The 16,633-nt window shown below is 34.9% G+C and overlaps 2 protein-coding genes across 5 annotated transcripts; both read right to left on the bottom strand.

The window, feature by feature from the left end:
• Positions 1-5,511: 5,511 nt before the first annotated feature.
• LOC118040930 (uncharacterized) lies at positions 5,512-9,532 on the bottom strand. Of its 4 annotated transcripts, none has more exons than XR_004686221.2 (5): positions 8,596-9,532; positions 8,377-8,514; positions 6,624-6,863; positions 6,370-6,538; positions 5,512-5,861 (listed from the first exon to the last, which is right to left on the bottom strand). XR_004686221.2 is itself a non-coding variant. In XM_035048010.2 (4 exons), the coding sequence occupies exons 1-4, from the start codon at positions 9,457-9,459 to the stop codon at positions 6,446-6,448; spliced, it is 1,335 nt and encodes a 444-aa protein (XP_034903901.1). In that variant the 5' UTR covers positions 9,460-9,532; the 3' UTR covers positions 5,512-6,445. The 4 variants fall into 4 exon arrangements, 1 of the variants encoding a protein (XP_034903901.1); XR_004686222.2 differs by having other exon boundaries at positions 5,512-5,857; XR_004686223.2 differs by having other exon boundaries at positions 5,512-5,839.
• A 2,910-nt stretch (positions 9,533-12,442) lies between these two features.
• Positions 12,443-15,815, bottom strand: LOC118040921 (uncharacterized). The gene is made up of 4 exons (XM_035048001.2): positions 14,901-15,815; positions 14,682-14,819; positions 12,929-13,168; positions 12,443-12,844 (listed from the first exon to the last, which is right to left on the bottom strand). The coding sequence occupies exons 1-4, from the start codon at positions 15,768-15,770 to the stop codon at positions 12,752-12,754; spliced, it is 1,341 nt and encodes a 446-aa protein (XP_034903892.1). The 5' UTR covers positions 15,771-15,815; the 3' UTR covers positions 12,443-12,751.
• Between the last annotated feature and the right edge of the window lie 818 nt (positions 15,816-16,633).

Below are 16,633 nucleotides of genomic sequence, written 5' to 3'. Positions count from 1 at the left end.
TATCTTTTTGTAGCTATGCTCAAATGGCTGTTGACTTACACCAGCTGCCTCCATCATCAGGAGCTGTCCTCTCATTGGAAACTCAGATAAATGAAAAATAGAAGAACAATTAAGGGAGATCCTCTGTATGGACCCATACGAACACAAGGTATCTATTATGTTATTCTTTAAAATATTACTTATTGCAATTCATGTCGTGATGCCAAGCCCAACAATTGTCTAATAAAGATAGATCGTCAAATATAGTGTCTAGGATCAAGAATCATGGCATAGAAGTTCAAGGCCTATAATTTTATATCTCATGGCTGGTTCCAGACCCTATAATATTATGATTACACTGCTGTTGGCAATCACCAACACTGCATAGCCTGCATTTTTATGAAAAAAAATGTATGACTTTGTGCTTTAATTGACACCTGCAGAATGAAAGATTTACATGTAAAGCTTTCATAGTTGATTATGATCTCTTCAAGGGATGGTGGTGTCAAAAGCTGTCCAGATTGCAACAAGCCACTCTCTGGACTCCCTAATAATTTTGCGATGCATGGAGCATGACCATCCATCCTCTGCACCAGTCCCATGGTTCAACTAAATATGCATACCAAAACAACGTTGAATTTTCAGCTAAAACATATATTAACCCATGCTTTTATTTCATTCTTAACTGGAGCTCTTTTTCATATCTTTTAGGTTCAGACTTAACTGCATTGTTAGGATGGTCAAGATGTCACGAATTTTCTTCTCTCTGGCAAGACAGCTGAGTATTTTTTCAATGCTTCAGCTCATCATTTGGTGTTCGACAAACAATTCACTGACCCATTTACTGTTCCACCTCAAATGATTGAGAAATTAAACAAGACAAAAATATTTCAGCTTCGATTTGGAGCATACAAATCTGTTCTCGGCAGATGTGAGATATATGTTTGCAACATCTTTGATGAAATACCAACTAAAAGCATCTGTTAGCCCACCTAGCCCCATTAAAAACATTGACACGCCAGCCTCAATAACCTCTGCTGCTGGAAGTTCAAGGACTTTCACCCCTTCAACACCAAACGTTGCAGATCCCTTGGATGTAGATCAATCTCAGATTCAGACTCCAGCTTCACAGCAGGACACCTCTCCACAAAAAGACAACGTTCCATGACAGCTGCCATCGCCAGTCAAAAAGAGCACTAACCTTCAATGATGTTGAGCCACACGACAGGTTTTGCTTGCCTCCCCACACATAACAAATAATTCCAGTGCAAACATGACACACCAGCGGAGGCCACTATCTCATTTCTTTGATATGCATTCCTTTTAGTAATTATTCCTTGCCTGATCAACAACTTTATAAATACTCTTCCCTTTCATTCTTAATATCTTATTTGGCATGCAAATATCATCCCGTGGAATCTTTTTTCAGCTATATCATTATTTTTTATTCTTATTTTTTGAATTTCAAGATATTAACTTCCAAGACACCACTATCTAATATTTGCTCAACATTCTTCCTATGAAAGTTATTACTTAATTGTTCTACTAATAAATAAATTGTTTTTGTCTTTCATTCACATTGTTTACATTTTCCATTCCTTAAGTACTTCCTTTCAACATATGATTCAGCACCCAGCTTCCCCACGCAAAAACCCTTCAACGAAGACTCATCAAAAGGAGCATCTCTACAAAGATGATGACAATCCTGCACCTCAACTTTCAAAGAAGCAGCGCCTCTCCGTTTCAATCACCTGAAAAAGTAAGCATCTACTTCTAATTAGTTTCCCTTCTTTATGAACTCACATACTCAACAAAATGACATTCTTCATTTCTCATTACTGATTTAATCTTGAAAAAAAAATTAATATTTGTTGCTGTATAAAAATTTATGACTTTCAGTTACACTGATTTTTCCAATAGGAAACCAATTAACATTTGGTTAGTCAATGCTTGCTTTTTCCAACATCACAACCTGATTGGGCGTCTTCATCATCTGCGTTGTTGATACAGCTTGCTGCTCATTCACGTCCAATTCTCTACCTATATGTATAAAGCATAAAATATTTACCTCTCGCTGCTTTTGTTATGCTTGGACTAACTTTGTTAACTATCTGAACTTAACTTTTGCAACTAACTCTGTGAATATACTATCTATTCCCATATAATATGTGCAAAATTTTTTTTTACAGATTTTGACACCCGCGGCATCGCGCGGGTATCAAGACTAGTACCGCTTTAGAGGTTGTGGTTCAAACGAGCTAGTTCACCAACCATGTGCATAATTACATCAAAGGCGGCTTTTCTTTATGTTTTGGGCAGCGCCATCAACTTGGTAGACAGTGTCACATGAGCTGGTTGAATAGTGAAAACTACAAACTTCTATATGAAAAGTCTCTAGATCGAGGACTTGCGTTCTTACGGTTGTTTATTTATTTTTACTTAACCACAATCAGGACTTTGGAAAAAGGATAGTTGTGAAAGGTAGAGAAATTTGACCAAAATGAGAGATTGGTGACTTTTAGTATATATAGTGTTAGTAAGTAGCTGGCAATGGAATTTTACAGGAGATACAAGTAGGCCTAGCTCGCTAGGTATGCCGCTGCTTGAATTAAAAAAATCTTGGAAGTTTAAAAAAAATGTTTTGATAATAAGAAATTATTACTGAACCCCAATTCAGTGGGTCTACTACTTTATAAATCTTTTGACTTGACCTGATTTTGATGCCTTCTATATTTTAGGTTTGAAATTAAACCATGCAAAATTATTTTGATGTTACTCAAATTAATTTAATAGGTTTCAAATCAACTTATATAATCAATAAGAAGTATAATTTAACTTAAAAAAAATTAAGATTTTTTTTTAATATTAAAATGGTAATATATTGAATCAACTCTGGATTTACGATTCAACCCATCAAATTTATTATTTAGATTGTAAACTTCATTGAATTTAAAAATTTTTGTTTTTTCAACTATTTCTTACTTGATAATACAATAAGAAGAATAAGTATTTGTAAAATCAAGTACAAATCAAATATCACGCATCAATTTGCTTTAATATAAAAAAATTCCATTTACAATCTCAAAACATACTCCATTCAGTCTTTTATTTTTTAGGTGATTTTCTCTTCATTTCTCAATGTTTAAGGACTAAAACATAATAAAATAAAATTTAGTAACATAACATAAATATCTACACCTAGGTTTGATATATTCTTACATGTCTAAGGAACATTAACTCATGCGTTGTGGATTGTTGTAGCAATCGAAATGCATTGGTGTCTTTTTAAAAAAAAAATTAATATAATTTTTAGTCAATACAAATGGGGGATTGACATAGCAAATAATTTCAACACAAATATAGAAATCAATCAATCTACTTTCAAAAAATTCAATTGTTGAAGTGTACAATCTTAAACAAAAAATTAAAGTGAAATTCCCACATGCTAACGCGGTTCAGGATTAATAACTGGGAAAGAGAGTTTTTTACAATCACATATGTGCGCAGGGTGGTGTCCGAGCCGATAACCTTTACTATCTCTGGCTAGTACCTCGAGAGTTTTTTACAAGCACGATTTACCTTAGCTGTGCATCTCAAGCTCTAGTTCAGCTTTGATTGCTAGCACAACAAGAAAATGAAGTAAATGACGCTCGATCATTGTATATCAAGGCAGTAACAAAATCTATATAGATTTTATGCATTGTTCTCTTAACGCAGCTCTATCCATACGTGCATTCCATCTCTAGTCCCCACCAGATGTGTTTTTTTTTTTTAAAATAAAATATTTTTATTTTTATTTTTATTTTTAAATTAATACTTTTTGATGTTTTTTAGATTATTTGATATGGTGATATCAAAAAATATTTTTTTTAAAAATAAAAAAAATTATTTTGATGTATTTCTAAGTGAAAAACACTTAAAAAATAATCACTATTATTATAAAAAATTATTTTAAAAAAATAATTATTATTCATATTCTCAAATATCCTTAACTATTAGCGTGTTTGAGAGTGTGATTGTGGTTACTTTTCAAAAATACTTTTCATTCAGAAAAGTATGCTAATAATATTATTTTATTTTTTAAAAATTATTTGAGATCAGTACATTAAAATAATTTAAAAATATCAAAAATATATTAATTCTAAAAATAATTTAAAATTTTATAAAAAATACTTTTCAAACACAATCCCAAACAGATGCAAAACACATGCTTCTTCTTCAATCGTATCAAATATCCATCATGTTACATGCACTCGCAATTATCTAATAGAAAGTAGGGTTGATTGCTTACTGGCACCGTACGTACCCATGACTTTCCGTACCTTCGCATATTTATGTAATAATGTAGTCCGGTATTAAAAAGTGGCGAGTCGAGCCAGCAGGAAGTACGTAGGGCCAACACAGAAGAGGCCAAAATCCAGATGGCAATATTAGACCAATGTCACTTCCCAATAAATATAGGAAGCATGCAAGAAATGGGATATTAGGGGCATGGGCGAAAGTGCAATGAAGGTTGTTCAAAGATTGGAGTATGCTGGAGGATGAGGAGGCAAGATCCATGTGGGTTAGGTTTCAGAAGAAAAGAATCGAATCCATAGTTTTTTTTTTTCTTAGGCAAGTGAAGCTTCGAGGAAGAGGTTTCGTGAGGATATCAATGGCAACCACCATATCCCTTAGTAATGGCTCACGTAATGCATGGTTGTACTAGTATTTTTGTTAGCCAAATATATATTATATATCTTGGGAGTAGAGTGCACTTGTTGACCCAGCTCTTTAAGAGAGACGCGTACATGTAGATATATAGTGCAACAGTACTACTATTGTAAGAATATATATATATATAGATTTTGGCCATGGATGTTGCATTATATGTTTGGACGATTCTGGAGGACTAAAAATGTCTCGGCATAAAGTGGCCGCATTTTATAGATTTTGGCCATGATAAGCTAAGATTTCAACAAGACAGTATTTTTTCCAGGCACGATTTAGCTCTATAAAGTTGTTAGGTTGGAATTTTGTTCCAAATACTCTTCATATATCCAGAGTCGCACACTCTTGGATTAAAAATAGATGATATCCGTGGGCGTGGAGGCACTTGGATTTCAAATTTTGCATGCTCGGCTCATGGAAATGCAATGCAAGTCCCGATCCCGACTTACAAATCACAAATCGTGGTGACGTCGAACCTCTAGCTCCCAAGTTAACCTAATGACAGCATCTAGCTAGCTGCGTGGTGTAATTTATATTTTAGAGGTAGGTCTCGGATTCGACTCAATTCCCGTGACTAGATTGCAAAAAATTCCACTGTCGCTTAATATAATCTGATGAATGCCCTTGTTCCTTTCCGATTTCCCACTGGACCGGAAAGAGGTGATAACCCTACAGAATTGCATTGTAAAAGAGATTCAGTTCCCTTATCGTCGATTTATCAGTTTCTTGGTTCGCTATTTCAACATTCAACATGTTATGATTCTCCTCCTAAGTTATCTCCGGCTAAAATGTAGTGACTGATTTCCCTCTTTTTTCCACGAGTTATCAAAGTGGGAAGTTCGGGTTGGAAAAGAAAGTGACCACCTGCTCAATTTAAAGCTCATGAAAAATTTACTAGTCATTCTAGAAAGTAGTGGGAACAACAAATTTTGTAGCGAATTTAGCAGCACCCTTCCCTCTTTTCTTTTCTTTACTTTCTTTTCTCCTCATTTTTTGCAATGGGAAGAGGAATCGCCACCAGCCCACCCTTGTATCCTGATACAAACAAAATATGGGAAATGGCAGGAGGTGGGGCGTCCACGCCTTGAGTGCCAAACTGCATTTATCTGCACACATGTTTGCCTCCCTCTGACTCCGCCTTATTGACGTACTCCAATCACGTTAGCAAATGCATGAGATGAAAACAGGGCATACGTTAGAAGGAAATATTCTGAAAGAATCAGCTGTTTTCTTGTACACATTCAAATTGGCAAACATTAAGGGTACCCAAACCTTCAAAATTTTAAGAATTAAAAAGAAAAGGAAAAAAGAGCTACCGCGATGCATAACAGAAAAGACCTTCATATATATCATCAATGAAACTTCTTTGATAAAAAGTATTGAATGCCAGTTACCAGATGCATGTCACATCCACAGCCAACATTATAAGTACCTTCTCACAACTCAATTTCAGATCACATACGGGTTTAAATGATGGAATAGTAGGTCAACTATCAATTAGTGGAGTCTGTACAAAGGGTTTTTATAGGTCCATATACAACGACCTCTGTTGCTCATCTTATAGATAAGCGCTCTTGTTAACAAAGTGAATGGTGATCATTATATCAGTCAAGTGTAATAACCAAAAAAAAGATTAAACTACAAATAGCCAAATGATGCAAGCATCTACGCATATCTTACCAGTCGAAACAACCCCGCCACATCAAAACCAGCATGCCATACATCGGTCCTCCAATCATGTCCAAACTGATAACATCTATATTGAATTAGCTTCCTCAAACGAACTCAATGCATGAATTATATGTTCATAAACCTCAATTCCTTTCAAGAATATGGTGTCCTTCAAGAACTGCAATACATGCTTACAGATGTAAGTACCAACCATGATATGAAACTACAAAAGAGAGAATAATTTATTTGCAAACTTTACAAACCTCGTTATGATCATGGGATAAAACAGGGGTATTTGTCATTGGAGAGAATCCAAAAGTGGGAATCCCCAACTGTCTCATGAACCGTGCATCAGTAGTTGAACGCAATATTTCAGGCTTTGCAAGTTTTCCTCCAGCTGCTGCAATGGCTTGCTTGAAAACAGACCACCATGGGTTCGAATCATCTGTTGCTGTCATTAATGGGCGTCCCATATAATCTCTCAAGGGTCCTTTCTCAATTATCTATCATATAAACAAGTAATCAGACAAATTTCTCTAATGCAACCTTTACTTGTTGAGAGCCAAAAGCAATACCACCACCGAGAGCAATAAATCATGACATTTTAAACTTCTCACTTGCATTGGAATAGTCGTTAGCAGAAATGATCAAATCCTGTAATTATGTGGCTTTTAACTACAAGTGAGACTTCTCAATCAATATTCTCAGGTGACTCACAAACCAGAGACAATATCAATTAAGATGAAGAAAAAGAGAAGCGAACAAGGTAATCCAGATCATAACATTGAATTCAAGTACCATTCCTTCACAAATTCCAGACAAATTTCTCTAGCAGTTGATGTTTGAATGTCAAAGAGACAGTAACCAAGAATATCTATTGCTGATTTAATAAAAGGATAACATAACAGACCATTCATATGGATGGTTCCATCCCCCTTTGTATGTCTAGATGACATAGTTTAGCTGGTCAGTGGACCATCCCATACCAAACCTTTTGATGGAGGAGCAAATAAAAGAATTCAAAGCAGTTAAAAATCAATATTGATTTCATAAAGGGGAACCGAGATTATTTCATGCAAAAATAAACCATATAAATCCTAGGTCTTATCTGGGATCGAGTGTTCTTTGTTTTAAGAAGAGACATTTCCATGTTTAAAGATACTCTCCATCTTAAATTGTAAAAGTCGATGCATCATTTGCAGTGGCACAAAGTACATGGATAACATTGAAAATACCCTTATTGCCAATACAGCTTTTGCAATGCACAATTTAATTTTTGAAAAATCCATAAAAAAAAATAGGTATATCTAACTTGTTCTTGATACTAAAGCATTGAGAAGCATATATTGCGGGAGGACTAGTGATCTAAGCAACTATGAAGAAATTTTCTGAAGAAAAACCTTGTGTGTGTAGCACCTGGAGACCAGAAGAATGTGCATTCCATTTAAGTGCCTGTATCCATGAGAGAGCATGGCAAGTACTGAAATCATGTTTAATCTGGTTTGCAATGACAAGCATTAATGTTATCACCCACGACCAGGACCAAACTTTTGGCAATATGTTAAGCAATAAAAAATAAAGCTTATGGTGGTCAGAATAGTCACGAGATGACATTATGGACATTCCTAGGCAACTTTAGGCCCTAAATTGCTCTTTGGGGTCCCAAATTCAGCTTTTAGGGCAATGTTTATGTACAAGAAAATATGAATCCTGTCAAATAATGCTCTAATAAGGAATGCTTTTGACTGGTAAACTTCAAATCTCAAATAATCGGGGTATAGTTTCAAAACAACCAAACTCTCTGAAACATTCCCAGATTCCCTACCATTTCACGAGATAAGCAAGGACCACTAGAGATTACTTCAATTAATGAGCATCAACGCCTCATGTTAACCACCAATTCAAATAACAAAATGGCCTCCATCACGTTGATAAAAAGGGAAACAAGCAATGAATGAATTGAAAATGCCATCTAAAACTTCTGAGATTGAAGAAAAATACCCATCATGATGTTACCTCGTATGTCATGTTTCGTACAGCTGGCGCCCACTCTTCAGCAATTCTTTTCTTCATAGGATCCGGGTCCGCTGTAGGAGGCAATCGAAGATCAAACCCTGCTTCTGCCTCCGAAGGTTGCATATTCATCACAAAACCCTACACAAGCACCTCTTTATCATCAATAAAGAAACACGCTTAGAGTCCAAGCAGTGCAAACACAGTAGACCAAATACTCACAGTTGGGGAAGGAATCCCAGCTTTCAAGAAAACAGGATTAACTGAGATAACTTCCGAGTTCGCAGCTTTTCCAGCCTTAACAAGATCAAACTGACTATCTCTAAACCTGTTAATAACCTCGATACTATCCATCAAATTCTCTATAGCTCCGTTATCATACATTCTCGACCCGTGCCCAGGCACTCCTTTAACCTTAATAATCAAATTCCAAGGCGACCTGTCAGCATAAAAAACTCTAAATTCATCGTTACCTGAAGCCAGCCCTTCATCCAAAACAAACCCAACATCCAAATCTTTAAACTCTTTAGACTTGACAAACTTACCAGCCCCATCAATCCCACCAATCTCCTCATCAGGAACAAAAGAAATGTGTAGTGTTCTTGTAGGGACAAAGTTTCTTGCTTTTAAGTTGCGGATTGCTTCTAAGTACTGAATTGCTATGCACTTGTCGTCTTGAGCTCCGCGTGCAAAGATTTTCCCTTCAGGGGTTAGCGTGGCTGAGAAAGGAGGATGGGTCCATTTGGAAGGTTCAGCTGGGACAGAGTCGAGGTGGGAGTTGAAGAGGAGTGAAGGGAGAGATGGGTTTGAGCCTTGCCAGGTTATGAGAAGAGCTGGTTTGTTGGATGTGAATTCGAGAGTCTGGGTTTTGAGACCGAGGGATTGGGCTAAGGAGGTTAGAAAAGAGACTGGAGCTGTGTAGTTTGGGTTTGGATGGGCGGTGTTGAATCTCAGGTATTGCTGGTACCGGGTGATAGGGGTTTCTGGGCCTTGTTGTGGTGGTGATGTGCCGAGGGAGAGGCGGGGAGAGGGGAGGAGGAGGAGCGCGAACGAGAGAAGGAGAGGGAAGTGGAGGGCGTTGACCATGGTGGGGCTTGGGAGTGGGAGTGGGAGTGGGAGTGGTCTTCGGCTGTGTATCCCTTGTTCAGCTTCTTCAATAGGATGTTAATTGTAATATTATTTACTATTTAGTATAAAATAAAAATAATATATATATATATATATATATATATATATATATATATATTTAAGATATGTGTACATATATATATATAAGATATGTGTACATATATAATAAAATTATAAATGTTACGTGTGTGTACATAGTATTAAGATTAAAATCCCGTTTGACATTGCTGTCAAACCGGTATTTTGTAAAAATTCAAAATTTTTTTTTTTTTGCTAAAATTGAGTGACGGTTGTACTTTCTGGATCGTTTTGATGTGCTGATGTCAAAAATGATTTTTAAAAAATAAAAAAACATCATTTGCATGCTTTTCGGCACGAAAAGCTATTTAAAAAGTAACCGCTACTACACTACCAAACATGCTCTAAGGTTTGTATATGTTATATTAAATTCAATAAATAAATATATAACAAAGAACTTATGGAGAGGAGGGATTCACTTTAGTATCATCTTTCAAATATCACTCTTATGAGTTTTAATGACTAAAATATCCTGTTTTTTTTAAATGTATTTATTTTCTCTAAAATTACATAGAATATTTTTTAACCTCCATTCTCTTATTAATATATTCAACACTCGTCAATAAATGAAATTTAAAATACAAGATTATAAGATAAACTCAAACTATCATATTTTAAAATGCTTTTTAATATTTAATATGACACATAACATGCTCCGGCCACACTCTGCCTCTTTTGTTTATTTTCAATTTGTTAGAAATCAAGGAATATGACAAGAACTTGTTTGTTCGAAGGTAGTTCAGGAGGAAATTTCTTTAGTATTATGGGCAATGGCTCAATTTGGTTGACCTTTTCATACCAGGTTGTGGTTCAAACCAGCTAGTTCACCAACCATGTGCATCACATCAAGGAAATATTCAAATTTTTTAATGATTGAAATTATAAAAAAAACTGTCAAAATTCTATTTATTTATTTATATATATTTTTATTTAATAAATCCATGACATTTTTATCAACATCCTGATTTTTTTTGAATAAAAACTTAAAAACAATTCAAATTATTTAAATTTAAGAGAAAAAATATCTTGTTTATCAGAACTCTCCATTTACTATTCACTTATTTGTTTTTATTTTGATGAAAATTGTCTTATCAAAAACTATTTTTTTTTCATATAAGAACTTATCATGATGTTGAACCGATTTTCACTAAATAAATGAAAAATAATATTTTGATTATTTTACATGATTGTATAGAAAAATAAAAGATAATTAATTCAAAAGGCTAATATAAAAAATTGATGATAGAATATATTATCGATGAACATTTTTTAAAATATCATGCATATCATTTTCTTGTGTAATTATACAAAATTACAAATATAACCATAAAAAGTGATAATCTTATTTTTTTTTTTAAATGTAGTATAATTGAAAGATTTTTAAATTATAATTTTAATTATTTATTTAAAGATGATTTTATTTCAAGATATATTAAAATAAAAAAAAATAGAAGAGACAAAAGTTAACCTAATGACAGTATCCAGCTAGCTGCGTGGTGTAATTTATATTTCAGAGTTTTAGAGGAAGGTCTCGGATTCGACTTCATTCCCGTGACTAGATTGCAAACAATTCCAGGTGTTGGGCCACTTATCCAGCCCACTGCTCATGATTTACGGATCTAGAAATCTCATTATTCAGAATTTGCCTAACATAGCCTGCCGCCTGCCTTTGTTCTTCAACGATATGCCACGGGATAGGAAAGAGGTAATACGACATTACAGTGTAGGTAAGCGTTTTGGTATTTTTTTTATTTAAAAATATATTAAAATATTTTTTTTAGATTTTTTTTTATATCAATATATTAAAATCATAAAAAAACACTATAAAAATATCAATTTAATATTTTTTTAAAAGCAAATACACTTTTAAAATAAAATATACACTGAACACAGTTAAAAACACAATACCAGTGACAAGAGATAACAGTTCCCTTAAGGTCAATTTATCAGTAGGTTTGCTATTTGAACAATCAACATGTTATGGTTCTCCTCCTAGGTTATCTCCGGCTAAAATGTAGTTACTGATTCACTTTTTTCCACGAGTTTTCAAAGTGGGAAGTTCAGGTTGGAAAACAAAGTGACCTCCACCATCTCCTCTCCTCTTTTTTTTTGTTGTCATGGGCAAGGCCTGAACCCAGATACTACCAAGGCATCGCCACCGGCACACCTTTATATCTTGATACATACAAAATATGGGAAATGGCAGGAGGAGGAGCGTCCAAGCCTTGAGTGCCAAACTGCATCAAGAGGCAGTTTGGTTCCCAAAAAATTTGATTTTTTTTTTTGTTAAAATTAAGTGCGGTTTGTATTTTTTGGATCATTTTGATGTGCTGATGTCAAAAATAATTTTTAAAAAACAAAAAAACATTATTGGCATACATTTTGACACGAAAAGTTATTTGAAAAGCAACTGTTACCGCACTGCCAAACACGCTCTAAACATCCTTGTTATCAATAAGATCTGCACACATATTCCCCTCCCTATGACTCCACTTTATTTAGGTAATCCAATTACGTTAGCAAATGGATGAGATGAAAACAGGGCATACGTTACACGGAAATATTCTGAAGGACTCGGCTGTTTTCTTACACGGAAACAATGGCAAGCATTAAGGGTATCCAAACCTTCAAGATTTTAAGAATTAAAAAAATAAAAAAAGAAGAAGAAGAAGGAGCTACCGTGATGCATAAAAGAAAAGACCTTCATATATATCATCGATGAAACTTCTTTGATGTGCAGTATTGAATGCTGCCAGTTAGCAGATGCATGTGTTTTCTTGTCTACCTGGTCTGATTTTCCCTTACCTTAATACTTGAATAAGGCAATCAGAGTTATCACATGAGTACCTTCTCACACCTCAACTTCAGAGAACATACGGGTTTAAAGGATGGAATAGCAAGTCAACTATCAACTAATGGAGTCTGTACAAAAGGGTTTTAATAGGTCCGCATACAACGAACTCTGTTGCTCTTCTTATTGATAAGCGCTCTTATTAACAATGTGAATGATGATCATTATATCAGTCAAGTGCAATAACCAAAGAAAGATTAAGCTATAAATACCAAAACGATGCAAGCATCTTGGCATATCTTACCAGTGAAACAACCCCGCCACACCAAAATCAGAGCATGCCATACATCGGTCCTCCAATCATGTCGAAACTGAGAACATCTATATTGAATTAGCTTCCTCAAATGAACTCAACGCATGAATTATATGTTCATAAACCTCAATTCCTTTCAAGAATACGGTGTCTTTCAAGAACTGCAACACACACTTACAGATGTAAGTACCAAGCATGAATATGAAACTGCAAAAGAGAATAATTTTTTTGCAAACTTGTCAAACCTCATTATGGTCATGCAATAAAATAGGGGTATTTGTCATTGGAGAGAATCCAAAAGTGGGAATCCCCAACTGTCTCATGAACCGTGCATCAGTAGTTGAAGCCAATATTTCAGGCTTTGCAAGTTTTCCTCCAGCTGCTGCAATGGCTTGCTTGAAAACAGACCACCATGGGTTCGAATCATCTGTTGCTGTCATTAATGGGCGTCCCATATAATCTCTCAAGGGTCCTTTCTCAATTATCTATCATATAAACAAGTAATCAGACAAATTTCTCTCATGCAACCTTTACTTGTTGAGAGCCAAAAGCAGCACTGCTGCTAAGAGCAATAAATCATGACATTATATGCTCTTGGAATGGCTGTTAGCATAAATTATCAAACCCTGTAATTATGTGGCTTTTAACTACAAGTGAGATTTCTCAATAAATATTATCAAGTGACTCACAAACCACAAGACAATATCAATTAAAATGAAGAAAAAGAGAAGCGAACAAGGTAATCCAGATCATCACATTGAATTCAAGTACCATTCCTTCACAAATTCCAGACAAATTTCTCCAGCAGTTGATGTTTGAACGTCAAAGAGACAGTAACCAAGAATATCCATTGCTGATTTAATAAAAGGATAACATAACAGACCATTCATATGGATGGTTCCATCCCCCTTTGTATGTCTAGATGACATAGTTTAGCTGGTCAGTGGACCATCCCATACCAAACCTTTTGATGGAGGAGCAAATAAAAGAATTCAAAGCAGTTAAAAATCAATATTGATTTCATAAAGGAGAACCGAGATTATTTCATGCAAAAATAAACCATGTCAATCCTAGGTCTTATCAGAGATCGAGTGTTCTTTGTTTTAAGAAGAGACATTTCCATGTTTAAAGATACTCTCAATCTTAAATTGTAAAAGTCGATGCATCATTTGCAGTGGCACAAAGTACATGGATAACATTGAAAATACCCTTATTGCTAATACAGCTTTTGCAATGCACAATGTAATTTTTGAAAAATCCATAAAAAAGAGGTATATCTAACTTGTTCTTGATACTAAAGCATTGAGAAGCATATATCGCGGGAGGACTAGTCATCTAAGCAACTATGAAGAAATTTTCTGAAGAAAAACCTTGTGCGTGCAGCACATGCAGACCAGAAGATTGTGCATTCCATTTAAGTGCCGGTATCCAGCATGACAAGTTATAAAATCATGTTTAATCCCGTTTGCAGTGACAAAGCATTACTATTGTTATCACCCAAGACCAGGACCAAACTTTGGCAACATGTTAAAGCAATAAAAAATAAAGCTTATGGTGGTCAGAATAGTCACGAGATGACATTCTGGACATTCCTAGGCAACTTTAGGCCCTAAATTGCTCTTTGGGGTCCCAAATTCAGCTTTTAGGGCAATGTTTATGAAAAAGAAAATATGATTCCAGTCAAATAATGCTCTAATAAGGAATGCTTTTGACTGGTAAACTTCAAATCTCAAATAATCAGGGCAGCGTTTCAAACCAACCAAACTCTCTGAAACATTCCCAGATTTCCTACTATTTCACGAGATAAGCAAGGACCACTTGAGATTACTTCAATTAGTGAGCATCAATGCATCGTGTTAACCACCAATTCAAATAACAAAAAGGGCCTCCATCACGCTGCTAAAAAAGGGAAACAAGCAACCCACCATTCCCATGAATGAATTCAAAATGCCATCTAAAACTTCTATGATTGAAGATAAATACCCATCATGATGTTACCTCATACGTCATGTTTCGTACAGCTGGCGCCCACTCTTCAGCAATTCTTTTCTTCACAAGATCTGGGTCCGCTGTAGGAGGCAATCTAAGATCAAACCCTGCTTCTGCCTCCGAGGGTTGCATATTCATCACAAAACCCTACACAAGCACTCCTTTATCATCAATAAAGAAACACGCTTAGAGTCCAAACCGTACAAACACAGTAGGACAAACGCTTACAGTTGGGGAAGGAATCCCAGCTTTCAAGAAAACAGGATTAACTGAGATAACTTCCGAGTTCGCAGCTTTTCCAGCCTTAACAACGTCAAACTGACTATCTCTAAACCTGTTGATAACCTCGATACTATCCATCAAATTCTCCATAGCTCCGTTATCATACATTCTCGACCCGTGCCCAGGCACTCCTTTAGCCTTAATAATCAAATTCCAAGGCGACCTATCAGCATAAAAAACTCTAAATTCATCGTTAACTGAAGCCTGCCCTTCATCCAAAACAAACCCAACATCCAAATCTTTAAACTCTTTAGACTTGACAAACTTATCAGCCCCGTCAATCCCACCAATCTCTTCATCAGGAACAAAAGAAATGTGTAGTGTTCTTGTAGGGACAAAGTTTCTTGCTTTTAAGTTGCGGATTGCTTCTAAGTACTGAATTGCTATGCACTTGTCGTCTTGAGCTCCGCGTGCAAAGATTTTCCCTTCTGGGGTTAGCGTGGCTGAGAAAGGAGGATGGGTCCATTTGGAAGGTTCAGCTGGGACAGAGTCGAGGTGCGAGTTGAAGAGGAGTGAAGGGAGAGATGGGTTTGAGCCTTGCCAGGTTATGAGAAGAGCTGGTTTGTTGGATGTGAATTCGAGAGTCTGGGTTTTGAGACCGAGGGATTGGGCTAAGGAGGTTAGAAAAGAGACTGGAGCTGTGTAGTTTGGGTTTGGATGGGCGGTGTTGAATCTCAGGTATTTTTGGAACCGGGCGATTGGGGTTTCTGGTTCTTGTTGTGAATCTTGTGATGATGATGTGGCGAGGGAGAGGTGGAGAGATAGGAGGAGGAGTGTGAGCGAGAGGAGGAGGGGAAAGTGACGGGCGCTGACCATGGCTGGGGTTTGGGATGGGGAGTGATGAGAGATTGCTTGTTTATGCAGTTGTTTTTAAAACTTTCTTTCATTTAAAAAAAAGTAAATTAATATTTTTGAAAATATTTTTCAAGGATTCATGTTAATATTAAAAATTAAAAAATAATAATTTAAGATATTAATTTTTTAAAAAAAAAAACTAGTTTGCATTATATTTTAACTTTTATTAGATGTTATAAAAATTATTTTAATATATTTTAAATTGATATGCTTAAATATGTGTTAGGTATTGTATTATCTCATAGATATTGTTGGAAAGAGTTAATTTAAGTAAATATTTTCAATACCAATTAAATATCAAAATATTTATTAAAACTACAATATACCTAAATAAAATCAAAACATGGGTAAGATAAAAGTTAAAAAAACCTTCTCAATAAAATCATCTCATCGAATAGAAGCATTTAATATTAAAATTATTTTTTTTATAATAAAAATATAATGAATTCACAACTTTGTTTTTTAAATGATTTTCTCTCATCGCTTAAATTTAATAATTGTAATATTAAAAGAATGAATATTTAGAACAAAAATAAAAATACAAAAACCACCGAGATTATAATTGAAAAAAAGGAAAGTACATGGAGTAAACTAATTTTCTTAAAGTGAATTGGAGATTGCATTTCTTTTTATTTTATATTTCTTGTCTATTTTGTTGAATTTTGTTTCTCATTAACTCAAATTAATTATTAATTTAAATATAAAAGGTTGCAATTTAAGAAAAAAAAACGTTTTAGTATATGCTGTGATAAAATTCCTAGTGGAAAATCCTGAAGCATAAATATTGAAAACGATCCTAAACAGATGAATTTTCTTATTTTTCA

The sequence above is a fragment of the Populus alba genome, chromosome 14 (genome assembly GCF_005239225.2).
Source record: "Populus alba chromosome 14, ASM523922v2, whole genome shotgun sequence".
NCBI lineage: Eukaryota > Viridiplantae > Streptophyta > Magnoliopsida > Malpighiales > Salicaceae > Populus > Populus alba.
Note: the sequence above shows the minus strand (reverse complement) of the source record. Positions and strands in the feature narration are given on the sequence as shown.